Here is a 27,943-nt window from a genome sequence, read left to right as displayed (position 1 = left end):
GACTGGAACCAAGAGCCACCTGTCCCCAACAGGATGGCTTCCCAAGTGTGCAGCCCTTGTCTGCAGAGGAGTGAAGGGTAAGCCAAGGGAATGGCACTTGCACTTGCTCCATTGTGAAACTTGAAACAGCCCAAACAGGTGGGTTGCTTAAGAGCACCCTAGAGCTTTGTGGTGAGGGCTCTCTCCTGCTATGTGTGTAAACCTCTGCAGGCAGAAAGAACAGGATGTGGGCCTCCCTTTCTCTGGTCCCCACTTCTCCCTGGCTCACACAACCAGCAGCACCTCCAGGATGCCCAGCAGGGCCCAGAGATACGTAAATCCAGCTTTCCTTGGCTTTCTGATGGCACTCAGTCTGAAAGCAGGTCCATACTTTGCCCAAGCTGCAGGGATGGCCAAGGCCCCTGGCCAGCACAGAGCCTCAGCAGCACCATGTGGCTCCATGCTGTCTCCAAGCACAGTGGAGCCCACAGCAATTGTAAGTGAAGCAGGACAGAGCATATGGCAACTTGATGCCATGTTCCACAGCCTGTGCATCCCCCCACAGCTTCAGCAGAACAGGAAAATCCCAGCCACAGAGTATAAAGTGCAGGCAAGCAGTAAAGAGATTTCTCTGTCACTCCAGGCAGATCTGCCCTTTAATAACCAGCACAGAAACTGTGTTAATATCTGCCACCACTTCTGTTAGTGCACAAGGCACTCACATTAGTTTCCCCTCATCAGCTTTCTACGGATGTTTGCACCTGATCCTCCTTCTCTCCTGCTCCCTTTTGTCCTAGAAAGCTCCTAGTCCTCTTCCATGGAGCATCATTCGACACCACCACACACACACTTCCTTACAAGTTACCATTATCCTGGTGTCCTGCTGCCCCCTTTAAACCCCACATAGTGAACAGTTTCCAAACAGTGCAACCAATTCTCAGCAACAGAAAATTGTGCAAGTTATTTGTGCAAGGCCACATAACCTGCAGTGTCTTCATCCAGCACTGTGGTCCTCAAGATTTTCAAAGCCACACTTCCTCTTTTTTAAAAGTTTCATTTCCCCTTCTCATTTTCCTGGTTTCTATATGACAAAAGTCCCCAGAGCTCAAACATAAGGTTTCAGTTTTTTCACAGTATGAAACAGTTTGTACTACCAATTTTCTTTTCCCAACATTTACATTTTAATTTTTCAGTAAAAACTGAATGTCAAACTTTGTGTTAGCTCTAAGGATAAACTACACTCATCTTGGAGCTGAAGAGGATGGACAACTTTTGGGTGGGATAGTTGGAGCACATCCAACTATCTCCATTGGAGAGCCATTTCTGTGTCTCTTACCTATTTTGCTCCAGTTACAGGATGTATTCCGATACTCTCCTGAGAGAAAGCCACTGCTGTGGTCGAGGAAGGGAAAAAATGACCAGGACAACAGTCTGATTCTCCACATCACCCAAACAGCTAACAGAGTTTATTTCTAAAACAGCTGGAATCCCATATTTGACAAAGTTGCAGACAGATGGAGCTTTCAGAACCAGGTTGACACTGAAGGAGACTTAAAACACTTTTGCTGGCAGAGGTACAGCAGAGAGGTGTTGAATTCCCTGCCAGACGGAGCTGTCATTCAGCAAGCCCCGGTGGAGCTGGTGATAACAGAAAATCTGTGCTTTTCTTGGTAGACATGCTTCACAAGGAGGATTTGGGGAAAGCAAGGAAACTTTGGCAGCAGAGATGTCAGTCTTCCAGCCTGAGAGCATCCTGATTAGGAGCATCTGGTGGGTCTGTGGACCCAGCACTGTCACAACAGCCAAAGCTGCAGGAATATTGTAGCCCTGTCAGTAGCCACAAAACCCAAAAGGGAACTGGTAACTTACATCTCTTGATCTGTAAAAGCAAGTGCACTTAAAGCAAAACATATTCTTTGGATGATCACGGAACATAGTTCAGAAATTCTTTGGTTGTTAGACTGCATGAAATTCCCCTTGACTTTTTTTTTCTCCATATGGTGACAAGTGCCAGAGTGATGTGAGAGGCTGGAAAAAAAGTTAGTACAGTGCCAGGAGAGGGGGCATGGTTCCAGGAGAAAGTGGAAACAGCCTTTTCTGCAGAGCAAGCTCAGGCCCCAGCCCCAGTCTTTAGCAGGTGCTTGTCCCCACTGCCATGGCAGCGCTGAGGCCTCAGCTGCATTCACACTGTCTGCAGCAGAACACTGCTTGCCACAGGACTGCCAAGTGGGCTTAATGCTTGTGGAAGGTTCCTACTGTCAATCTCAGTGATACCTCAGGAGGTGAGGGAGAAATAACAGAGTCTTCTCTTCTAGGGGAACAGGAGAGGTTGCATCCTTAAACATCTGTCATATCAGTCCAAATTAAAGTCAGAGTGCTGGTTTCCAAAAACTGAAAGTCAGTCTTGGCAGGAGGACTGGTGATCAAGCACCCTTGTTGCAAAAAATTAGACACACATGCATATGTGTGTGTGTGTGAGAGAGTACCTTCTTCTGCAGGCATTTTCCCTCAAAGTGCCCAGAATGAAGTTTCTTGTCACATAAGGCCATTTGACTGGTCCTGTGATGGTAGCACAAGGAAGGCTGAGCTACCACTGACACTGCTGACAATGGATTCCCAGCTGAGAAGAATGTTTGTTCTCTTAAGGTAGAGAGCCTTTGAGCTACGCTCAGTTCTGGTTGTTAAAAAGAAAAAAATGGCTCATTCCTGACTAAACACAAAAGACATCATCTGAAGGTAGGGGGCAGAAGTTGAACATTGTAGAAAAATAAGAAATATCCAATATGAAATTAGTAAGAATATACCTGCCTGTTGTTATATAGTTTAGTTGAATAATCCTCTGCATGAATATTGAAGCACTTTATCTTGGAGTGAATGTATGTACCTTCATCCACTAAAACCAGAATCTTGTCCTTTTGAATTGTTTGCTGCTCTGTGTTGCTCTAAACAGGACATTTCTTTTCTTTTGAAAAGAAATAGCAAAAAAGAATCACAGAAACTGTGCACCATGAGGAGGGAGATTCTTACCTCTTCAAGTTATCTATTTTCATTTACTTACTTAACATTTTTGACATTTTAGCAGTTGGCCAATTTTCTGTTGTCAGAATTAAAAATAAATTCAAAGTAAAGATACATATATTAGATGGGGAAAAAAAGGTGGCAACGAATAGCAATATATGTTGACCTGCCATGAGGCATAAAAAGAATTTTCTGAGAGAACACTAAATTACTTAGCAGTATTGATGCACAATTTCAGACAAATAGAAAAATATATAGGAGGCCAGAAAATGCTTTTTTCTTCAGACTGTCCCTGGTAAACTGTATAAACCCAACTGCTGCTGCACCATCATGCAGTTATTCTGACAGAATAAACCGAGTTCTACTTCACAGCTAGACATGATAGAAGCACCAAAGAGGAAGAGAGGCCCATGCTTCCTTTTTTCCTGCAAAGAACTCCCAGCTCACCAGAGATGGATTACAAAAGGAAAGACAAAGGTGCCAAGAAGGCATTGTCTCAGCACTGAAGTTGCATAGAATTTCATTATGATACCAGGTTGGACAAAACTGAACTGTTCTGTCTGTCCAGGCTCTGGGCAGAGTTCCCAGGAGCACAGATTCCAGCTGAGGCAGAGGAAGTGACAATACCACATGTAAGAGAGAGAAAGAAGCACATTGCTCCATTCACAATGGGCTTTCCATAAACACTGTTCGATTACAAAGTGAATAATTTATAGCAAATGCATAGAAATTTTCTAAAGAAGTGGTCTTACTATGAAAAGGAGGGAAAAAAAAGACCCCATAAGATATTAAATATATGTTCTTGGGCACATGTTTTCCTGTATTTGGCAAGGGAATTTTAAAAGAATAATCTTTGCTAAAAATTCATGGAGAAAATCCCTGACTTCATCATGTACTGTAGGAGGAAGTGCTTGCAATGATGTTTTCAAGTTACAGTTCATAATTTTTGATGCTGGCTGAGCTGATGTTAGAAAAAGTCCACAATTCTGATAGAAAGAGGTAACAAAGGCTTGAGTCAGCTTATCCAGGCACAAATTAGTTTGTAACTGTTCATTTGTTAACGTATAATCCTTGGAAGTTAAGAATCAGGTAGGAATTAGCAGGATTTCCCCTGTGTAAACAGATGGAGGAAATCAGAAGGAATTTTTCCATCCCTCTGAGAGAACCAAATGACTGTCCAAATGAGTTTTAAATAACACTTATTGCAAATAGCTGGAAATGTCACAGCCCAGCTTGAGAGTTAGAAGTTGTCTTTCTCTGAAACAAGCAGATTCTCCATTATAAACTTCTTTGGGTGGGGGGAGCAAAAAAACTTTGGTTCACAACATTGTTTTGCATAGGAATTCAAGTAGATCTTCCAAAGCTACCAGCTTGTCCAGGCTAGTAACAAAATACCCACGGCTCTCTCCTCAGTAGTGGACACTCCTCTTTGGTATCCTGTTTTGTAAGGCAGACGTCTTGCACAGGTGATGGAGTCACACAGATGCATCTTTGAAAAGGAAGACAAGTGTCACTTGTGTTGCCACAAACAAATTCATCCAATTTATTAAGCAACACACTGGAAACCTTTTGGTGAGGGGTGGGGAAGGGAGAAAAGAAAGCATTGCTATGTTCACTATTTGCTAGAAGCAAGTTATTTTGCTCTTGTAGTTATTTGTTAACAGCTGTCAGTAGCTGTGACAACGTTAGTGATGACAGAAAATTTGGAATTATTGCTTTTAGAGTAATTCTGAGTCACAACAACCAGGGCATTAACAGATTCTTCCAGGTAGACACAGCCCTGTGCCAGAAAATATAAATATTCATTTTGGGAAGCATTCTGGCAGTTACTAAGCACGATACTTACTTGTTGACTGTGTGATGCACGAAACCTTGTAGGATGACCACATGCTTATAACACAAAGTATTGTAGCCAGGAACCCGAAAGTCTGGATGAGAAAACAAACAAACCACAAATACTTATGCAGCATTAGATGACACATATTCCATGCATGTATGGACACTTTTGTATATTCAGCTACACATTCTATGGGATTAACAGACCCAAAAAATAGTGGAGTTTTTTACGCCACTCTGACAAAAGATTAAAAAACCCAGAAGTTTCTGTAGTATAATAGCAGCTTATGTCTTGTCAAAACTGAAAGATAGACTGAGAGTCATGCACAAGGAGGGAGAAAGAGCTGGACAGCAGCATGGAATGTCAAGTTCTAAACCTCTCAGGAGGATTCTGCAACAAAGAAAAGACTGTTTCTAGCACCTCTGATTACTGCTCTTTTACTGCCCCATTCAAACAAGTCTTTCCCCTCTGTCTGCCAAATAAACAAGTCAGGTAGGTCTCCTCATCTGCTTGCACCGTCAGGACTAAGTTTCTGAAAGTAATTCTTTATTCTGGAGGAGTTGTATTTCAGGTCCTGCTGCTGTGAAAATACTGTCACCCACACTTGGAAGTCATGCCTCTCTCTGTAAAGCCTTCCAGCCAAGAGAAGCAGAGAGCACCTGCCAGAAGTCACCTCAGAGCCTCAGTGGGTTTTAGCTCAGGAGAAATTACCTTGAACAGGGCTCTGTTCAGGAGCAGGGAGCATTGAAAGCCAAAAAGGGGGGGAGTGAAATCTTTTAGGTAATTTCCAGCTGCTACAACAGTCTTTTGTCAAAAGTTAATTGTCTTAACTATTCACCTAAACATATTAGCTCCTGTGAGTTAAAGCAGAAGCCTTTGGTTTCAATGCTCTGGCAGGACAAATACCAACTCTAGTGGTGAGTCCAGCATCTGACAACAAAATATTTTTGTTGGCACTGTGCTACAGAACGTTCACTGAAATGAGCTAGAAGGTTGTTCACCCAACCAAGACATAAGTAAGGCAAGTCTGTAAGAAAACAGAGGTATAAGTGATAGATTTCCAATGCCCTAATTAATATATATTGCAATTTTAAAAGTGTCAAGCCTAATAAACACAGTCTTACCGCTCCAGCCACAAGTCCAGTTATATTGTAACTCTTGGCTGCTGCTACAATCGATCCAATGAGAAGCAGAAGTGTACCAATTAAGTAATGAAGAAACTCCTGCAAAGACAAGCACACCATGCATCAGAAGGGAAAGACATCTGCAAAGCATTTTGATACATCTCAGAAAGAAAGTCAGTCAGCAGAGATGACTCAAACCCTCAAACCCAGAGGACATAACATAGTCAACAAGAAAAAAACAACCAAAAAAAACCAAAAACAAAAAACCCAACAACAACAACAACAACCAACAAAAACCCCCAAACAAACAAAAAAAAAACCCCAAAAAAACCCCAAAGCAAAACAAAGCAAAAAACCCCAAAAACCCAGCAACTCGCCTTGTGAACAGATTTTATACCAAACCTCAGTTTCTGTTCAAAAAAGAACAGTTTGGGTCTACTAATGTGACTGGAACAGGATTTACTTACTGGGTTGGACGCAATCCCTTCAGTTCAGCCCAGTAAATTACTTCATTGCATCAAGCATGCACCTTACCTAAAGAGATGGCTCTGGAGAAAGGAAGGAGCCTTAAGGACATACTTCTCTAGCCTATATGAAATGGCAAAAGTGGGAAACCAAATGCTCCTACTTCTGATAATCTTAGGAAGTTAGCACTAGATTTACTGCTGCATTTACAAAAACTTACATCAACTGAGATTGGAAACCACAGGGAAGAGAGGGAAGGGAGGGAAGGCTCAAAAAGCACATCTGCAGTAAAACATGATGCCATGGGATTTTCTGAGAGAGGACCAAGGCACCATATTTAAATTCTTCTTTGATATGGTAAGTATCAGTCCAGGAGTCAATTTTACCTTGTTACAAGCAAGGGGTATCTGTGGATTTCAGTTTTGAATCCCCACAAAGCTTATGACAACCAGTACAGGTGTTTGGACACTGAACATGGGTTGTTTCTTGTGCATGGTGGGGTGGGGCAGGTGGATATCTGCTTCCTTTATCTGCACTGCACTGCCAGCATGAGCCAAGCAAATGAGAGGAGAGAGGAGGAGAAGAGAGATTCTGTCTCAAACCAGAAGATAGAATATAGTCCCAAAAGGAAATTTTCCATGGAAAGCCCAGAAGATGAACAGTCTACCATACCAGTTTCACTTTGCTCAGGTCCTAAAAGCAGCTGAGGAGGATTTTTCCTGCAAAGTAGGTTCTGTGACCACAAGTTACTTTCCTAATTTGTAAACTTGTTTCGGGTAATCAAAATGTCAACCCTTGCATTCGCCAGAATAAATTATATGCACGAGGAGGCTTCTCTGACTAGCCCATGACACAGCAGGCAAATGGGACATGCCATTGCCTCCTTAGAGACATCAAACAAAGCAGTGTACACAGGCTACTACTTTACAGGAATCCAAGGGATGGGCAAAGCTGCAACAGCGTCATCAAAGGCCACATTAGGTGGAAAACCAACCCCTGACAGGGCCAGAAGAGTGCCCCTCTGGAGAAATACTTCCAAGCTTTAAAAGGTGTCAGCAATGAATAACCTCTTGAACCACTTCAGCTTTACTGGCTGCAAATCACACCCCTGATTGCAATGTAAAGATCCTGCCAGGAAACTGATCCAAATGCTAGCTCTAGTTTCCCAGACTCTCTCACGTCTTCCTCTTCTGTTCCAAAGATACCTAAATGTGACTGAAAATGAGGTTGTTTGTTTTGTAACAGAGCACCAATGTTCAAACATCATATCCTATAAAGCTTTCTAAAGCTGAGCAGCCACAAACTTCAGTGCCTTAAACTCTGGAACGCTGAGGAATAATTAAACACAGAACAAAAAAAAACCCCCAGAAGCAGCCCATGCAGAGGCAAAAATAGCACAGACCTGTTACAGAAATGCACACATCAAATGGTGCTCTGTAAAACTGTTGTTTATTAGCTTACTTCACTCCTTTATTTCAATCCCTGCATCTGTACTATCTCTAGATAAATAAGCACCTTTAGAAACAGATAGTGGTGGCACACATTTGAAAAAAAAGTCTAACCATATTCTTCATCTAAAAAGAAAAAGAAAATTAAATTTTTCTCTCTGGTTATAAGTGGATGGATGGACAAACTGTTATCCTAGATCTGTAAATTACTTACATAGCTTCCATTAACCACCACCTTGGGTTTAAATTTCTTGGGTTTAAAAATTCCTCTCTATCCCTCCAGTTGGTTTTCCCCACTCCTTTGGTCCTTCTTCAGTGGAACTAACACATGTAAGGGAGGCATGTTCTAAGAGGTTGTTCAAATCCATCATCCCACACCAGGATGTGGAACTCTTCTGTTAGCTGACCTGAGCCAGAGCTATTGAGGAAGTTCAGGTCTCTCAGTTTTGGTGCAGCCTGTGGGTTCTCTGCTAGGATATGAGAGATGGATGTGTATGGGAAATGTGGGAATGAGGCAGGAACATCCTGCAGGATATCCCAGGAGTGGCCAGGCTGTGGCAATCAGGCTGAGGCTACTATTTTTTGCTATTGTTTAAGTTACCTAAAACCATACCAAAAAGAGGCACATTTGATTTAAATAGCACTCTCAGACTTTATTTTGGGACAGGATGTAGTACATGAATTCTAATGCTATGATTTGGTAATTTAGCAATCCCTGAGCTGCTATAAATGACCTGAGCTAGGACCCATCTGCTGAAGGTTTGATGATCAGTGGCTTCCTTTCGATTGCCTCTTAATAAAATTATTGCCTTCCATATAGTAAATCCAGATTTACGTCTGTGTAAAGGAGGGCAGAATCAAATCCAAATCAGCCGAAAGTCCTACAGTTACACAATCTGCTGAACAGAATTCAAGCAACAAAAGGATTTGCATACAAGGCAAAAAAGAATTGAGTGAAAGACAGCCTATCTTTGTGAGACAGCACAAGGGAAAGGACTGAGAAAGTCCCATCAAGCCCCAAGAGAGGAGAGGAACCCAGGCTTACCGCCAGTGGCCAGCTAACACAAGTCAGCTTCCTGTAGACTCTGAAAATGTGCATGATGTAGAAGAACAAAATCATAACCAAGTCGCACATGGTGACAATCTGAAAGAAGCTGTATGCACTGTAATCTGTCCATGGAGAATTATTCACGCTGATGAATCCAATCAGCAGTGAGATCTGGAAGACAAAAAGCACATTCAAGGTGTTCACTGTGGTGCTGGGAGGGTCGTGGAGATGATTTTAAGCACAACAAAATGGCACTTAGAAACAAAACACAAGTATCTAATGTAAATGGGATGGTCCCAACCAAATGGAGGACAAAGCAACAAGCATGATAATAAGGTTTTATAATTAGCTGATAAATGAGCTGAAGCAACCCCCTGGTGAAAGGGGCAGTGGCCAGAAGGAAAACAGCAGTTTCAGCCTGAAGAACTCAACTTGAAGATGTCTCTATGTACAACAGAAGAAGTGCCAAATAGAGAAATGGAACTGGATGCCTGGAGTTGCACCAGTGACTGAAGCATCTGAAGCCCAGAGACTTTCAGAAGGAGTCCACTGAAAGCTGTGAAAATTGAGGTGTCCATGAACACATATCCTTCACTTTTGTTTAGTGACATTTCTCACATGCACAGTCAGAAGACTAAGCTAACAGTTTTACTCTTCCTTTTCTGCCACCTACAGAGCAGAAGTATTAGTGGACTGTAAGGCAGTATCAGAGAAAATACTACAAACATTTGGAGGAACTGATTTAATTCACCTCACCCTCAAAACTTTTATAAGTTAACACTGCCACATAAAACTATAAAGCATTATTGTACAACTTCTTTCAGCTGTAGGCATGCTAAGGACAAAAGTTATTTCCTTTTTTTCTTTAATCTAAAGCTACTTGTTTATTTTACTAATCTTGCTGCTTCCAGCAGCCTGGCTAACCTGGTGATCAAAATAAATCTACCAAGAATATACTAAAATATTTCTTTATTACAGACTCAGTCAATGCATGCTTTCAGCCGCTGTAATTTTTAGTTCATCCAGAGTCAGCCAGAAGCTGTAATGATTCACATTTTAAGTATTTCTCCTAGACATTAACTATCTGAGGAAGCCAGCACTTCAAGACTGCACCATCCTTTCCTGCATACTCATCTTCCAAACTCCTAACCAACTGCATTCATTATCAGAACAATTTCATTAAGATTAAAAGAGAAAAAAACCCAACCCCAACGCCCAAGCAGCATAGCTTAGATTCTCCCTAAGTGTTAGCCCAGTTTCACCTGCTCAGTTCTGAGTGGCCAGGCTAGATACATGTGTGTACAAGGGCAACCAGAGGGTCTGTATGTACAAACCTCACAAGGACCTGCCACCTTCACCAAACTCCTTCCAAACAGCCACATCAATGTCTTGACAGTGAACCACCTCAAAACGTTGGCTTCAGTGAAAAAAGTCAGTGCTCCAGATTCCTTCCCACACCATTGGCTGAGCTGTTGTCAGACCTGGTCCAGCTCCATTAAATTTACTGTGGCAGTCCAAGGAGCTGATATTAGCCCTGTAAGTGAGCCCTGCTCTCTGAATCCTAATGTCAGTTAAGCAGAGTCATCTGACTTAGCCACTGAATAATAATATTAACTTAAATAATAATAAAAATAACCTGAACAATCAGGAGATAATTTACCCCATAAGCGAGGAGCACACTCTAAGTGAAGCAAGACACAGCTATTATTTCCATAATTTAAAACTAAAATTTAATGAAATTTTATTCTACAGGAGGACTCAGCAACAAGTCACAGCAAGCACTGAGCCTTGCTCTTGGATAAAGGCGGGATGAGGACAACATTCTCTAACCACCAAAGGCTAGAAGAAGTTTCCCTTATTTGTCTTCACAATAATCAGTTCCCAGTTTCAATTACACTATAAAAATCAAGAAGGAAATGTTAATTCACAGAAATATTAAATCTGCCCACTGGCTCATTTAATACATGAACAATTAACTTTAGCAGATTTTTTTACAGTGTACAAAGAACTAGGAGGAGGATTGGACTCTTGAAATACAACCACCATTCAAATAATAAAAAGCACTGGGAAATAACCTTTAGTTTGAGCTGGACCCAGTTCTTTCAATTTCATGGAAACATAGCAGTATTTTTCTTTTCAGTTAAAAGGTATAAAAATTGAGAAGCATAAAGAAGAATGTGAGTCATCCAAGGAGAGAAAGTACATCTGTGGTGTCATAATCCTCAGAAATAAGAAGATACATGGTACCAATGAAGAATCTGCTCAACTCCTGACAGGGCAGAACTGTGGATTTGAACAAACATGCTTTCCACTTCAACAGTTCTTCATGACTAAAACAACTCCAAATCCAATTAGTAAAGATTCTCCCTTCTTTGAATGTAGATGTGCCTCAGCACACAGACAGGAAGAAACCACTGCATGGCAAGAGATGCTTCTTTCAAAGATTTACTTTCTTAGCATAAATCTTGCAACATGAGATTTCTAAAGAGTGTCCTCGTTCACAGGCACATGATTCAGTTTCACAGGACAGGTGCAGAGGGGACCCTCTCAACAACTTTATATAAAGCTGTACCCCATCTGCCACACTCTATTGCCTGCAGATACAGTCAGAGTTTAAAACACACCTGTTTAAAAAAAAGAATGCTAACAAATACAAGTTACAGAGCCACACAATATCACTTGTTCTTTGAAAATGACAAATATTGAAGTTCCTTCACCAGATACTGGGTTATCATGATATACCAGGTGATGACTGTACCTTTTTTCCCCCTGGGATCCTGGTTTCCAGAGAACTGAGTGATAAAGTGATAAATATGTAACTGTCTGGGATATAGTTGAACATCTATCTCAAAAGTCAGTCTGTGGCACAGAGAGAGAGAGAGAAATGAATGGCAAAGCACTGAAGTGATCAAATGTTATGAGTGTTCTTTATGCATCTGTGCTCAGGGGAGCAGGTTTATACACCCTGAAAATAAAAACTGGAGGCACAAAAAAAAATCAGAGCACTGCTATTTCCATTTCAATATAGCACTTCACAGGTCATGACAGCAACACAGAGGTAACCCATAGCCAGCAAGCCAGTGTGACCACAAGTAGAGGCCAAGTGATGGTCAGTCTCATGAGAAGATTTTGGTGGGCTCCACAATATATACCTGGGCTCCAGACCTGCATTACAAAAGGGGTGAGGGACACATTGCAAGGTACTATTATCTAAGTGCTTTCTGGTTTCTGAGAACAAAATAAAGACCATACGTATTAATCAACCCCAAGGAGGGATTTCTGGATTTAAATAAAGTTCCACATTTACTCTGTTTCATAGAAGTCAGTTAGCTTAAATGATCCCACTTCTTGACTCTCCTTTGAACCAGATATTTGAAATTAGTCATGAAGCACGTTTAGGGACACTGGTATAGATCAGGAACTATCTTGCAGTCAAGGCAATGTGAGCTAAAGGCAGTCAGCACTAAGAAGACAGAAAAGACATAACAGAGCCTGCAAGATTTTTACAGAACCTGCATTCTCTTCCCTACTTGGAGCTGAAGATGAGGTAACCACATCCTCACAATCTGCCTCTTGAATGGCACTGACATACCTTCCCAAGACTAAACCCTGCTGTGATTAGAAGTTAACTCAGATCTACCAAAAAAATGAAACACAAGTTTTTCTTTCCTGATGTGGTCTTCTTCCTAAAGCCCAGAAAGTTGTTGGCCACTATCACCACAAAAGCACATGGTTGGCTCCTGGTCATCGTGTTGTCCCCTAAGATCCCAAGGTCTTCTCTGGAGAGCTGCTTTCCAACCTCCATCCTGTACTGGTGCAGGGGCTTACCCTCAAATACCTCCAGATACAGGACTTGGCATTTCTCTGTGTAGAACTTGATGAGACTCCTTTCTCTCCAGACTGCCAAGGTCCCTCTCTATGGCAGCACAACCCCCTGGCGCATCAGCCACTCCTCCCAGGTTTTTCATCACCTACAAACTTCTCAGGAGTGCACTCTGCATCATCATGCAGGTCATTAATGAAGACGTGGAACAGTGCTGGTCCCAGTACGGACCCCTGAGGTACACCACTAGTGACTGGTCTCCAACTGGACCTTGTACCACTGAACACAACCTTCTGGGCTGGGTTGTTCAGTTTTAAATCCATCTCACTGCCCACTTGTCTAACCCATACCCTGTCAGCTTGTCTGAGAGGATGTTATGGGAGACTAGAACCCTACCAAGATCAAGGTAAACCACATCCATCACTCTTCCCTTGTCCACCAACCTAGACACCTCATTACACAAAGCAGTAAGGCTGGTCAAGCATCATTTCCCCTTTGTAAATCCATGTTGACTACTCCTGATCACCTTCTTGCCCTTCATGTGTTTGGAAATGCTTTCTAAGTGGATTTTTTTCATAATCTCCCAAGGGACTGAGGTGAAGCTGACAAACCTGTAATTCCCCGGATCTTCCTTCCTGCCCATAGATATTACATCAATCTTCTCAGAATGGCACACTTTCCTTTTTCATCTCTCAGGCTAGAGAAGATAGGGAAAGACTGGACAAGAGGGATACATTCTCCTCCTCTGTGCTATAAAATGCTTCTGGAAGCGTTCCCTGGAAATGCTGTTTCTTTTTAAAAATCAGCTGGTTTCCTCCTTGTTTCTTCTTGTCCCTGACAAAGGATGAGCATCTGGAGTCCACTGGTCATTATTACACTCAGTAAAAAACAAAGAAAATGTGTATCAAGACTTCAAGGAAGTGAATCTTCCACTGCAGGAAAATTCAACACCTTCTTAATGAAAGGAGAGGAATCATGCCTTCGTATTAAGAAGAAATTACATACAGAAGGAAGATCCAACTTCCAATTACTCCTAAGGCAAATGCATACTGGAGAAAAACCCCATGGCATTAGGCCCAGATGCTGTTGTAGTCCTGATTTTAGATTGTTTGAAATCCATCTCTAACTCCCCAAGCTCACTCCTGGGTGAATGCAGTCCTGCAAATGCAATCAGGTTGCAGAGAAAGCCTGGCTCCAAACACCCTGTCCACATGGGAGCGGGCTGGGCACGATGCTGAGACCCAGAGCAAGCCAGCCAAACCCTCAGCCCCTCTGCTGGCTGGGTCCCCCTGTGGCTCCCAGTCCTGTCACTGGCCACAGAGGCCACCAGTACCACTGCCCAAGAGCTGCCTGTCCCTCAGGATTAATGGGCTGCACCAACACTCGCTGCTGGAGTGCACCAGCACAGAGCGAAGAGGCCAGGCCAAGCCAGCAAGTTCAAAGAACTTAACAGAGACCCTCCTGCTCCAAGGAAGGGGCAGGCAGGAGTGCTCCCACCAGTGCAGAGATTACAGGTACAATTTTCTTCACTAGTGCCCTGAGGGTAACAAAGGAAAGGACTTGTTTTGCTCTACATGCACCTACAAGCCAGCTGGCACCACAAAGCATTTTCTGCTCATGTGGTAGAAGATTGTAGCTTATCTGACCACAGAACAATTTTATAACCCAGGAATCAATCTGTGCAAGTGCTTTGTATGATCTTTTTCTACTGTCCTGCTATAATGGATGTCATAAATAAAGCTCTGGCTTCATTGCCAATACCTAATTCTTCTGTAACATTTGGAGAGAACTAAATTTTCCACAGACACAACTACCTGCACAAACATAAATCCCACATGATCTCCAAAACTGACAAGAACCTACTCTTAAAGGAAAGTCTAATGTTCTGAGGATGAGAGGCCCATTTCCACAGGCAAGCACTGACACAATAAGGGAGAAATTGTAAGTCACTGACTCTTGAATTCTGACCCCAGTTTTGTAACCCTGTTTCTGTCTGAACTTCAGTAAATCACGTATTTCACCACTTCTGCTCCTCCAGTCACCAAATGAGGACTAATAGAAACTTCACATGCATTGTGCTAAAGTTTGGCACCTTCAAAACACTTCAGACATGTAAAATAAAGGTGAAAATTTTGAGGACTGCTAATAAATGTCTAGGGCAAGATGGCTGTTTTCCTTTACAGAGTGAATGAAAACAGATGCTCACTAAAAATACCCAACAAGCAAAGAGACAAAAAAAGACAATACAAAACCCCCCAAAACCATACCAAGATACCCGTATCCTTTTGCTCCCTGCTCCCCTCTCCAAAAACCCCAAATGGACAATCAACAGATCACATATGTAACAGACAAGCAGGCATGAAAATCATCCAAGGAGGAAGCCACACAACAAGCAAAAGGAGGAAAAGGTTCACTTTCTGAGAATTGCTTTGAATTGCTACCTCAGCAAACAAGACAAACAAAAATGAGAGTCCTAGCTCACTCTAAAATGGAAATTAGTATTTACTTCCTGTCTGTCATTTATTTACTTAAAACCAACAGTGAGCAGTGATTCAGAAAGCACACCATGCACAAGACATTGCAAATAAACTGTTTTCCAATCTTTAATGCCAGGACTGCTTTGCTGCTCATCCTCTTGACCATCCCTGACTGTCCAGCACTGCACATTCTCAGCCACCCCTGTTCTTGCACTACTCTGCCAGTGGAGCACAGGCTGCCCTTTCCCACTGTGGCTGTGCAAGGCCCTGCACAGTGGTGATGCCCTGTGTGGGAGTGTCACAAGCTGCCTTCACAGCAGCTCACAGGGGCTGGGCTTTCTGTGGTTAAAACATGCTGATAACCTATCAGTGCTCCCACTGGCGCTGAACTGGTCTCACACAGCCACAAGAGTTCCTGCCTCTCTTCTCCCTCCCCTCATCCCAAAGCATGACCACAAGTGGGCAAGACATTGGCAATGCCAGCTGGCTCCAGCTGAGCAATGGGATTTTCCAGCCCATATGATGATGTGTTCAGTGATAAAGGCTCAAGACGAGGAGGTTTCAGGGGGAATATTTCAGGTTATGGCATTTCTCTTCCCAAGCAATGATTATGTATACAATCGTAGACTCACAGGATGTTTTGGGCTGGAAGGGACCTTAAAGACCATCTATTCCCAGCCTCCCACCATGGCAGAGGCACCTTCAACTAGACCACCCATCCAGCCTGGCCTTGAACAGACTAATGGAAGAAAGTACAGCTTTGCCTGTGTGTGCAGCTTTTGCTTTCCTTATAAAACTGCCATTATCTTGATCCATGGGTCTTTTTGCCTTTCTTCTGTTTTCTCCCCATCCTGCAGGTGAGGGCAGTGAGTGAGAGGCTGGCTGGGTGTTTGGCTGCTGGCTGGGGTTACCTCACTGCATGTGGCCTACCCCTTATCTGGATTTCTAGCTGCTGTGGTAGTACAAAGAACAACATTAAAAACTTCATTGCAGAAAGACACAGACTATGTTTTTTTACAAATCCCAGGATGATGTACTGAATTGCCAGGCTGAAACTGCTATCTGACCACGTAACTTTAAGCTTTGGACAATAATTTTCTTTCTCTGTACAGAAATAAGATGTGAAATGCCAACCTAACTGCAGGAAGAAAGATAACATTAATAAGAAGCAAAATTGCCTCAAGGTGCCCAGTTACAGAGGAACATTATAACTCTTATCTCAAAGTTTTACCATAATACCAGGACATACACATCCTCATGTATAATCCAGCTCTGTGTTATCTTTTCATTTAATTACTTTGCCATGCAATGTATAACCACATCCTCATGTTTCTCAGAGTATTTTTTCCTTGACTTTTCCCCTCCACTATATCCTCACATAAGAAGAGACAACTTTTTGTTTCTGCTGTTTCCTTTCCTTTTTTTTTCTGCTCCGTATTCCCCTTTCCTCTTCTTTCCCTCCATTACACTCCATATTTCTTCTCCTTTTGTATCTAATTCTTTCCCATCCAAATTTCCCTCTATACATAACATTGCACCCCAACTCCCTCTTTTAATGTTTCCTAACTATCTCTCCTGCTCTCTTGCATCAGGGCACGTATTGAAATTAGCTAAGCAAAAATTAGCACCATTCAGGGGAAAAATGTCAGGGGGCAGGATTCAGCATAGTGCTACACCTGCACAAATACTGTAGGCAGCAGCTCTGGCTCACCAGTTTCCTGTTGGAAATACCTGAAAGTGCTTTTCTTTTTCACCCACTGTACTTGCTGAAGGACTGATGAACCTTTGTACTGCTTTAATGTCCCTCCTCCTGAATCTGAAAAGAGGAGGACCCTGAGAACGATTCATAAAATTGATAAAACCTGTTTGATTTCCACTATCTTAAAACTTACCCAAGTTTTAATGCAAGCAATTGTACAGAAACTGTGTTTGCAAATTTGTCAGCACTGACTCTCATGCAGTTTCATCACAGCCTTTTTTTTTAATATAAGAGCTAAATGCTTTTTGTATTTGAACGAAAAAATGTCAAAGTTTCCAGCTTGTGACACCAGCCAAAATAGTAAATGGAATTTTCCATCCCTACAAGAGCCAATCAGGATAACTGTGCCCTGGAGAAATGTCACTGATTACAGCTGTACATTTCCAAATGTTACACCTCAACACAGTGAAGCAACACCCACATATTAAGTACATACTTCTGGATGGAGTAAAATAATTTTTTAACAGCTTCCCAAATCAGAAAGATGAGCAAAGCACAGACCAAGGTTACAACTGCAGCTCAGGCAAGACTGGTTCAGCTAATTTAAGCAGCAACGTTGACTGCTGCTGTAAATGAGATTTTCTTCTTCCAGGGCAGTGTTGGAAATGAGAGTTGTAAACCCCTTCTAGAAAAAGAAGATAAAAGGCACAGTCCATTTGAACCTTCATTAATGGCAGATGAAATCAGCTGCCTGCAAGTGCATGGCTCTGTGAAGCAGTGAGTCTTTGGTTGCACAATCATCTCTCAGCCCCTGCGTCTGGGCAGATTTCCTTCTTGTCTGGCTGCTTTGCTAAAATAAGGAGGCTGCCTGGCCTCTGATAAGTCACTTCTCTTGTGCACCACCATCCACAGGCTATTTATTGAAGATAAAAATGGTGGGAGGGTGAGAAAAGGCAAAATAATCTTATTCTGACCGTCTACAAGACAGATAAGAGGACAATCCTAAGTACAAGCAAGTGGTGTTCTATATCTATTAATAAGAAGTTATCTATCTGCTCAGACACAGGCCTCAGTGGCAGAAAAGGGTGTGGGGTAATCCCAGAACCAGCATATGAAGGACATTATTAAAGAGCCCTTGATGCAGGGTGTTAGCCATAATCATTAAAAAGGCAATTCTTGGTAATGACTAGCTGCAATTAAGTCCTGCCTGCCACTGATCACAGGGCATGCAGGACTTCAATCCCACCACTGCCAGCTGAACTAGCTCCCTGCCTCAATCCCACAGCTGCCTGCACACACTGAAAGGCACCACACAATCCTGCATGCTATTTACTGAAAGCTGAGGACTTCACAGTCACACGGCAAACAATATGCTACATCCCCATCAGGCAGGGAATTAGTGAAAAAAAGAAAAGCTTGTTACCCACAACAACCTCCAAATTTTATTTCTACTTCTCTCCAGTTCGTTTAAAATTCAATTTAAATTTAAAACATTCCAACTGTGAAAGCACTATCAGTAAGCTTTTCCAATCTGCAAAAAAGCTGCATACATGACCCTCGAAGTATTGCAGCAACTGAGTAACATTGCACAAGTGGCATAATGCAAGTTACAAACAGTTCCCCAAACACATAGAATCCACTGCAAAACACTATTAATGGCACAGCTGACTGCTAGCATGTGTGCAAAGTATGGTAACAGAAATTTTAATACAGCAAATGCCCTAGCAAGGTTCCAGCTCTGGGAAACACAGCTGCTTTCCCTCTAACTTTCAAAGAAGTGCCACCTGCAACAAGTGAAAATACTACTGTGGACAAAGCCAGGAGAACCCTGCACTTTGTAGCTTGTTTATTTATTAATAAGGAATTAAATCTCTGTGCAGGCAACAGAATACTACCTTATTGCTGAAAAAAAACATATATGCACATGGCTGCTGCTGTAGTTCACACCCCTGTAGAAGATCATCTATCTTGCAAAGTAGGGAGGATCTCTAAATCATCTCAAAAGACTACAGGAAGTAAAAAACATTGTAAGATACTTGAATCTCCAGACTCCTCTAGGAGACACTGGAGTATCTGGTGACAGCAGCCAAAAATGAGGGGAATTTGTAAAACCAAATCTCTCCAGATTCAAAAATTGCACAGCAAGCCGTGATTGATACTTCTGTCTTCTGCAAGCCAAGCACTTCCAACATCTAGATCCTCCTGGAGAGCCACATCAGCCATTCTCTCCATCTGGTAATCCTGAAAGTCAGACAGAAGGACAGGAGAAGAGTCCACAGTGTGGGTAGGTTTGTGTAAGTGGAGAAGGAGTGCAGGAGACTGCCCAGCTCACCTGCCATACTTCCTTCTTGCTGGCTGGGAAGACAAACTGCTTGCAGGAACCAGGCACCTCTGAAACCACCACTCTGAACCATTCTCAGATATATTGCTTGGCTTGTTTGTATTGCCCATTAAAAAGCCTCAAAGTGAAGTCCCAAATTGACAGTGATACACAATATAGAAAGAGCTTAATCCATACCTGTGAGATATAGAGCTCTTGTAGATAAAGTTCATGGCTGTCTAAAAATGGATCCACCAACTGTGCATGGCAATACCACCTACAGAGAAGGAGCCCACATTGGCTGGCCAACCAAGCCTGGTTCAGACTGTCTGGCTGCTGGAAGCCCAGGGTACATTGTGTATATTTACAGGCAGCAAAGTTTCCACCATATTCTGGATATCCAATAACGTATCTAGCAGCACAGAGCCAGTTAAAACTAAGATAGGAACATACAACACAAAAACCAGTACCCCAGGGCAATGATCACTCTAGTTAAGCTATCAAATTAGATGCCTGAAAAAACAAACAGCAATCTCATCTTCCTGGAAGTTGTTGCTGAGATCAAGGGATACCATGTGAACAGCTCAGTGGTGTCTCATGCCAGCCCTCAGCAAGCAATCTGCTCATCACTCCCCTTAGAGATGCTGCTCACAACACAGCCCCTTCTCACTGTCTGAGGCATTTACTGCTTGACTGGTTCAGATCTTCAGTTGACACCTGCCATATCTCTCCCTGCCTCAGAGATCACCACACCGACATCTGGCAGTCACAGACAGCAGCTAAAAAGTTGTTATCTATCATCTCCAGCAAGGGCTTTGCTAAGCCATGGAAACAGGAGCCTTGAGTGAGGTGTCCTTGAATAAGAGGAGGACTCATTTACAGCACCAAGTCCACGTTGTTAGCTGTGCTGGCATATCATGATTGTCATCAGGAAAGCACAGGTGAGAGTTCCAGAAAACATCAAGATGATGCCCAGATAACTGGCATCATCACAGCCTGGCCGCTGGATCAGTGTGGGTGTTCGCATACCCAAGAACAACTTTTTTTAAGTGTGAATACTTGATGCTTAGCAAGGTGTCAGAGAAGTGAAGGACAATGAAAGAGGGGGAAAAATGAGAATAGATGAGTTTCCCCCATGGCACTCCTGCAGCTGACAGCTTTCAGTGAGTGCCTGGAGACTGACAGGCCTCTCCAACAGGCTGGGACAACACTCCTGTGTCTGCTGGGAAGTTGGATACTCAAGAAATTGCCAAAAGGCTCAACAAGCCAGCAGGTGAGAAGCAGCAAGTGGGGACTGTGCTTTTGCCAAACAAAGAGCTCTTGCAGAGCATGACTACAGACTCAAGGAAAACAGGCCAAGTCAGTCTGCAGTTCTGCAGCTGCTGATGGTCACCTCACGTTTACAGCATACATTTTGCCCAGCTGTCAGCACTTATGTCTTGAACTCATTAATGGTACTCCTAAAAAACAGAAACAAAACAACAAACTGCCAAAAATATTATAAGAAAATTCGTCCTGAAGCAGCTTCTCAGTTTTCTCATCATCATACTTCCATTTTCCTTAAGGGAAGCTGTGAGCAGAAGAGGAAGCCCTAAGCACTGCAGCTGCTGCTATTGTTGCAGGAACAGCAGCCAGGTTTGTTTTGCCTTTGAAAGCTGCAGCCACCTAGCTTTGACCAGTCAGGCACATCGGTCCTTGCCATTACATTCATCAAATGACCATCATCACAGGCCAAGGAGTAGTTTCAGCCACAATGACCCCTTTAACAATCTCAGTTACACAAAGGAGAGGAAGCTTACAGGTGGGTGAAGGGAAATCACAGCAGCTTCAGAGGCTGAGCCCTGTGTACAGAAAATAGCAATTTCTGGCTGCTGTATACTTTACATATGACCACAAAATAGGAGGACAAAGCCACAGCACATACGATATGACAACAGCACAAAGGGGACAGCTCAGCCACAGGACTGAGTGAACACCTCACAGGGACTCCCAAGGGAGGGCAGTGGAGGAAACACTTACTCATAGAAGGAAACACTGTCTGGCTTTGGGGAACAATGCCCCAGTAATGCAGAGCAGGTACCTGAGCCTCAGGGTCGGGTGTGCTTCTCTCACTGATGGCTTCTACTGGATCTCAGTGAGACACAACAAATTGTCCCAGCCCCTGCAGTCCTGGGGCCCAGTGAAGGATGCTCTCTGTCATGTAGAGGCTCTGAGCAGATGGAGACTGAACTTGTAAACAAGGGATCCCCTGGTGTCTGTCACTCTGTGGCAGGAGAGGAAGATGTTCAAAGGGACACCATCTCTAAACAAAGGGAGGACAGGGAACACACACTGCTCTTGTGCTTCTTAAAAGGAAGGTGCAGAGCAGTAAGAATCCACGTTTTTCCACCACATCTTGTTATCCACAGACACCATGTGAGCTAAGATTTTTAAACACCACCTTAAAATGTAACTTCCCATAAAACAAATGTGCTAAGAAACCACTGCCAATATTTCACTCTGCTCTTTCAGGCATACTAAACATGTCTCAGGTGATGTGGTAAATTTCTATGCTTCGTTTCCCTTTTTTTTGCTATTTCAGAAAATGTTATTTGCTGATCCCTGTTCAATCACCTCAACAGAAAGAATCACCTCCACATGCACAGAGATTGCTAATGAATGTATTGCAACAAATCCTAGTGGATGAACCAAATAAGCGATGAAAGATGGCTCCAACTTTGAGCTTTTAGAAAGCCTCTTTTAATAAGTAAAAAATAAAACATTCACTGATACATTCAGAGCAGAAATATCCTAGTGTTTAATAATGTCTATAATTGCCTTGGAGTTGATTTTTTTAGCCTTCTAGAGCAGTTTTGACAGCAGAAAAATTACAAGTTTATTTTTTTCCCTGAAAAAGGCAGATAGAAATTAAAACAGATGGTACAAAACCTTCCCCTGCCCAAGAGAAAAAGCAAAAGGACTACATTCTCAGCTTATGGTTTAAAACACATGGTACCACTTCAAGGTTATGTATTTCCTGCCCTTCCATGCCAGACACTTGTTCTTGTCGACAGTAGTGTCTATGGCTGCACTGCTCCCTAAAAACACTTCTGGAAAAAGAAAACCAGAGAGTTGAAGTAAAGCTCCATTAGTTCCCTGGTACTGTGAAACCTGGTGGACACCTGCATCACTGCAGCTGCATGGAGACAAGACAGAAGGGGAAAATTCCTTAGAATGGTGTTGCTTGTGGAATTTCACATCACCAAATAAAAGTGTGTCAGCCTACCAGCAAGGACTCCTTGCAGAGAACACAGTGTTTGCTTCCAGCTCTTGCGCAAACACCTGGAGAGAAAAATTGGCCACCCGGAGCAGCAGCATGTTAAAAACACCACTGGCTGAGGCAGCCAGCTTTGGTGTTCTCAGAGGGGAAATAACAGGACCTCCCAGTCCTACTGGGCTTAATTACTAAGCTTGGACATTCCTTACTCAAGTGCTCCATATTACTTTGGAGCCATCTAAGGCTCAGATAATTTTTTTTCTTTCTCTTTGTTCAGCATGCCCAGCAAGGTCCTTTTACTGCAGTTTCCAGCAGAACAACAAAAATAATGAGCAGCTACAACAGCTCTGACCTTGGCCTCTGAAAATGTGTCTCATTGCTTAGCCAGCAGTTTATCTTGCACATTTTTGGGGTGATTTTCCACAATCCCCTAGAAAGCACAGTCTACACAGAACTCACAGACAAGTTTACAATTTCAGCACCTCTGCATATCACCAGAATGCCTCTCTTCTGACTGAGCAGCTTTATAATCGTAGAGGCAAAATCATGTCACTGACACACTGCTGCACAGAATTAGATGTTTCACTTCAATCACCTCCTTGGACAGAAAGATGTTTCAGTCTCAAGATCAAGCTAAAAGACTGAGTAGCTCTCAAATAATTCCAAGCAGCACTTGTTTTTGTGAATTTCTTTTTCTTGCATCAGTGATTTTGATCAGGAATTGTTTTCTTGCACTAACAGATTTGGGTTTTTTTTCACACTTTAAATTCTTCTGAATATAGCTCCCCAGTAAATTTGGAAACACATTCAGAAATGGAGCTTGGCTACAGCAACCTAACTACCAGCATTCTCTAGCCTTCAGTGTTAGATGAATTAATATTCTCTTGAATACTATGATGCAACTATATGTTAGTATACAAATAACCCAGAGAGGTTTCAGCACACTTCAAAGTTGCTCAGAATTACAGACTGTCTTGTTGGCCATTCACTTGTCAAGTATGTCATTGCTTTTGTCAAGGCATACTTTGGAAATTAAATAGATACTCTGCAGAAAAGATTCAGCTATTGCTTTAGCATTTTTAGCAAGTTAAAATGACATTATTGTCAACTTTTATTAAGCTTATCCTTTTTTCACATTACAGTTGTTTGTAAATCTTTTCTTTGGCCTTGAGAAGGTAATTTTGATTTTCTTGTTTTCTGTCTTGTGAAACTGATGGTTCATATTGAGCTGACAGAATCAGCACTGGTTTTAGCTTAAAAGACCCTGTGTTCTGAGGCTGTGCTTACTCTCACAGAGCTGTAACAGCAACAGTGGTGTCATTGTTCAGTCTGAACTGTGACCAAAGATATCTTGGCCCAACCTGGGGGAGGTGAAAGAGAACCAAAGGCAGCCATGGGTCACTCTGCACCTCTCAGGAGGAAGGAGTGGTCTGACAACAGTTTGAGAAGCCTGAAAGACCTACACAGGCATGTGCTGGGCCATGATGGCTCTCCTACACGTGAGCTCCCAGCTCTTTTCTCTCTTCAGCCTGTATGGTCACACTCCTGCTAAGCTCTGCTCCAGACACTTCACACGGGTCATACAGTCACTCCTACCAGTGCCTAGGAGAGGGGGACTCCTACACAGGCTCCCCTCTCTAACGTGGGCTCTGCTGGAAGCAGGACCTCGTCCAGTACAGCGTCAGTGGCATCCTCCAGACTTCAGCTGTAAAAATATAAAAAGCACATGAGGGCTCCAGCACAAATTGGGTGGAACCAGACTTGTTTCAACCTATCAACGCTGGAGTTGAGCCACCCTGGTGACAATACAAATGCACATTCGTATCACTGGCCCTAATGGGATGCCTCAAAAAACTCCCAAGAACCCATCTACTGAGAACTTGCCAAGCTAAGCAACAGAGGCTCCTACAAAGGCTTATAATAAAACAAGCCAGCAGTAGCAAGGACACAAAGCAAATGTGCCTCAACCAAACCAGCACAGCTCACGCAGAATGCTGGAAAGTGCCACTTGTGTCAATTTTGGCAAGCTGGCAAAAATTCAAGTCATTCAAGTCAGTTTCTCTGGTCTAAGTGTATTGTGCACACTGACACACACCCACTCACACACTTGCTTAGGACACTGCTGCTACAGAACCAAGGTGGCCACAGTGGGATCCTGCAGGTATCCCTAAGAGGTCTTGGCAAAACAGCAAATACCAAAAAAAAAAAAAAAAAAAAGAAAAAAAAAAGAGAAGGAAAGGAAAGAAAAAGCAAAAGCAGTATTAACAACATCAAGTTAAACAAGCTGGAGTAAGTTAGATGTTGAAATACTTTGCAATTTCCTGTTAAAATCAGAATGTCAGTTCAGACTGGATTTTTAAAAGAGCCCCAACTAAGGTTAGTAACAGTCACATATGGAAAAGCAGCTTTCAAATTGTTTTACTGCCACACAAAATACACAAGTCTGCATAACTATATTTTCTCCTTCATTTTATTTTCAACATATTTATAGACTATTCCCCAGGCCATGAAGTCAGTGCATAAAATACACTGTCTTTTCAAAGCTATATTCATTCTGCAAGGTTAAATAAATTCTCTAGCAAAAAAAGTTAAGGAACTTATGTAGGTTTACAGGCAAGAAACACTTTTTTATTCTTAATTTCATTCTATGCTAGACACTAGAGCTCCCAGAATTTCAAGAGAAAGCACTGGTAACACCCAAAATTAGCAACAATTCAGGCTGCCCAATCTCTTCAATAATCCTGAGTTTTAGTCCTGTCTTACAGCAGAACAGCTGTAACATTATTTTCTATTTTCTTTCTATGATTTCCACAGCATGTTGTCGTCATCTATTAGATTCATGTCACTCACGTATACATCCAATCATTGGGGTGTTTTAGCTTGCAAGCACAGCAAACAGCCCTTAACACTACAGTAAATTATGAAATGTTCTTTCCTGCCCTCTATCACATCCTCTACTTCTTGGTAAAGGGGACTGAGGAAGAAAGAGAAAACAAAACTTGTAACGTTTCCTCTTCACAACCACAACCACTCAGAGGCCCAGCACACAATTTAATGTGATAGATATCTAACCCAAATGACTTTACCTTTTCCCTTTGCCAGTGTAAGGGTTCTGCTCCTCAGTAAGACTACAGCCACACCTAGACTAGTGCAGGGATGTTTACAGATTAAGCATGAGGAAATCTTCACCACAAAAAGTTACTGCCAACATTTTGTACTAGGAGAAATGAATGCTCATACAAATTGAGCTGTGGGTATAAATACTGTGTGAGAAGAGATAAAAGAGAATTGAGAAAATATTTAGCTCTCCCTATTTTACTAGGTGCAGGAGAATATCTAGAAGTAATGTATCATGGTTATTTCTACATGCTACAGCACAAACATTTGGTTTTCTTACGGAATTACTTGAGAAGGTGCTATTGTGATATGTGGTGTTGCAAGGAGTTCATTTGCCCAAAGTTCCTTGAATACCTGAGGTAACTCCTACTGATGTTTACAGGCAAGATGAAAAGCATAAGAAGGTGAAACTGAAAGAGTGCAGAGGAAAAATAATTTAGATTATTTTAACTTCTGTTAAAGTCACCACAGAAAGCCACTTGCTTAAATTTGGATGAATTTTAGATTGAACAGCATTGATAAAATATGACTTTATGCAAAGTATGTGAAGCATTACATAAAATTAGACAGATTTACATCCAGCACATGAAAATATGTAAAGCATGTAAAGAATGCAGGCACTTAATACGCACACCAGAAACTGACATTACAGCACCAATAACCATGCTGTGGCAGCTTTAGGAGTCACTCCTCAGAGCTGGAGAGACACCAGGGCAGGATGGAGGGCAGGGAGGATGAGTTATTTCTAGTCCATAAAAGGAACTGTTCTTTCCACAGTGGTGAAAGCAGATAGACTTTCAGCTTATCAGCAGAGCACAAGTCTACTGTTTTAGGGGCCACAGGTTCACTTGCAATGTAGACACATGCTCACTTGTCTCCTGCAAAGATTCCCCAGGTCCACTCAGTGGCTTGGGAAGAACCCAAGCCAGAAGAAGGCAGCAGACAACTCTTTGTGTTCCTACTGCACAGAATTCATAGTGAGGGACAGCTCCAAGGTCTCACGAGTGCAGGGCAGATGCTCAGCAGGTAGAGGCAGCCATGGTCAGTCATGGTCAACTTCATCTCCTGCTACTGAGGGTCATTTCTGACAACCAGTTACAAACTGGAAGAAACTGGACAGCTTTTAAAGAGAAACCTGAGTATTTGGTATTAGTACTCAGAACTCAATGAATCTTAACTTCAAATGTCAGTTCAGAAATCTGGGTGCTAATAATCTACACAACTTTAAAAAATTACTGGACAAATACAGACATAGGGAAAGAAGGCATTGGGAGCTTACAAAAGATGAAGGCAACAACTCCAGAATAAAACTGTCAAGGCACAAGTTCTTGCAGGATGAAAATGTACATGTGGAGGTATCTGTACCTGATGTCTTTCATGATCTTTCCTAGGTATTATCACTGCCACTACTGTAATTAAGCTGACAAATCACCCCGCAGATAATGATGGGCCATAAAAATGAGAAAGAGCTTATCCATCTGTTAATCTTCTCCATATCTGCATGGAGCTGAATTTCCTGCACTGACTTAAGGCATCAGCTCAAATCCTGGCAGCGCTCCACCATTTTTTTGAATTTCATTTTTTGAATTTTGAATTTCAGCCATGCATCTCCCACACGCCTCCCCGTGTCACCGGGTCCCTGCTGGGGGTCTCTGGCAGGCAGGGCACGGAGCCAGCAGGAGCTGCAGCCTCAGCTGCGGTGCCCACCTGCACCACACCGCTGTGGGCACTGCCACTGGGCCCCGCTGCCTCCTAAGAGCTTACCCACACCACGGAGATGTGCCATCGCATCGCGGTGCTATCGCTGTCAGCGGCAAAAAGTTAACACTGCTACTTCGGGCTCGTACACGTCCGTCCGGTCAGAAGAGCTCATTGCTGCCTTAGGAAGAGGCAAAGGCAGCTTCCGACAGACGGCAAAGCTTCGCTCTGCCAGAGGAACGTGGGGTTTTCGTCCTGCCGGGAGCTGCCTGAGGGGCCAAACCCGCGCGGAGCCGCGGCCCCGGCACTGCCCGACGGCGCTGCCCGCCCGGGAGCCGTCCGGCAGGGATGAGCGCCATTCCCGCGGGCTGCCAGGGCCCCGAGGAGCCCCGGCAGCGGCCCCCGCCCCGCTCGCCCCTTACCATCTGGGCCACCTTCAGCATGCCGGCGCAGGAGCGGAAATAGCCGCCGTCCATGAGCTCCGCGTCCGAGCCCGCCGAGGAGGAGGCGACGGTGACGGGCGGCGGGGCCGCGGGCCCCCCGCTGCTGACCCCGGTGCGGATCACTCGCGCCCCGTGCGACATGGCTGCGACCGCGCTGCCCTCACCGCTGCCCGGCCCGGCACGGGGAGCGG

General features: G+C 43.1%; 1 protein-coding gene across 1 annotated transcript; it reads right to left on the bottom strand.

Moving 5' to 3' along the window:
• Positions 1-1,411: 1,411 nt before the first annotated feature.
• CMTM7 (CKLF like MARVEL transmembrane domain containing 7) lies at positions 1,412-27,940 on the bottom strand. Its single transcript, XM_064415481.1, has 5 exons — positions 27,732-27,940; positions 8,917-9,090; positions 5,959-6,057; positions 4,844-4,925; positions 1,412-4,486 (listed from the first exon to the last, which is right to left on the bottom strand). The coding sequence occupies exons 1-5, from the start codon at positions 27,891-27,893 to the stop codon at positions 4,473-4,475; spliced, it is 531 nt and encodes a 176-aa protein (XP_064271551.1). The 5' UTR covers positions 27,894-27,940; the 3' UTR covers positions 1,412-4,472.
• Between the last annotated feature and the right edge of the window lie 3 nt (positions 27,941-27,943).

Source organism: Passer domesticus, chromosome 1 (assembly GCF_036417665.1).
Source record: "Passer domesticus isolate bPasDom1 chromosome 1, bPasDom1.hap1, whole genome shotgun sequence".
NCBI lineage: Eukaryota > Metazoa > Chordata > Aves > Passeriformes > Passeridae > Passer > Passer domesticus.
This window is presented reverse-complemented; position numbering and strand designations above follow the sequence as displayed.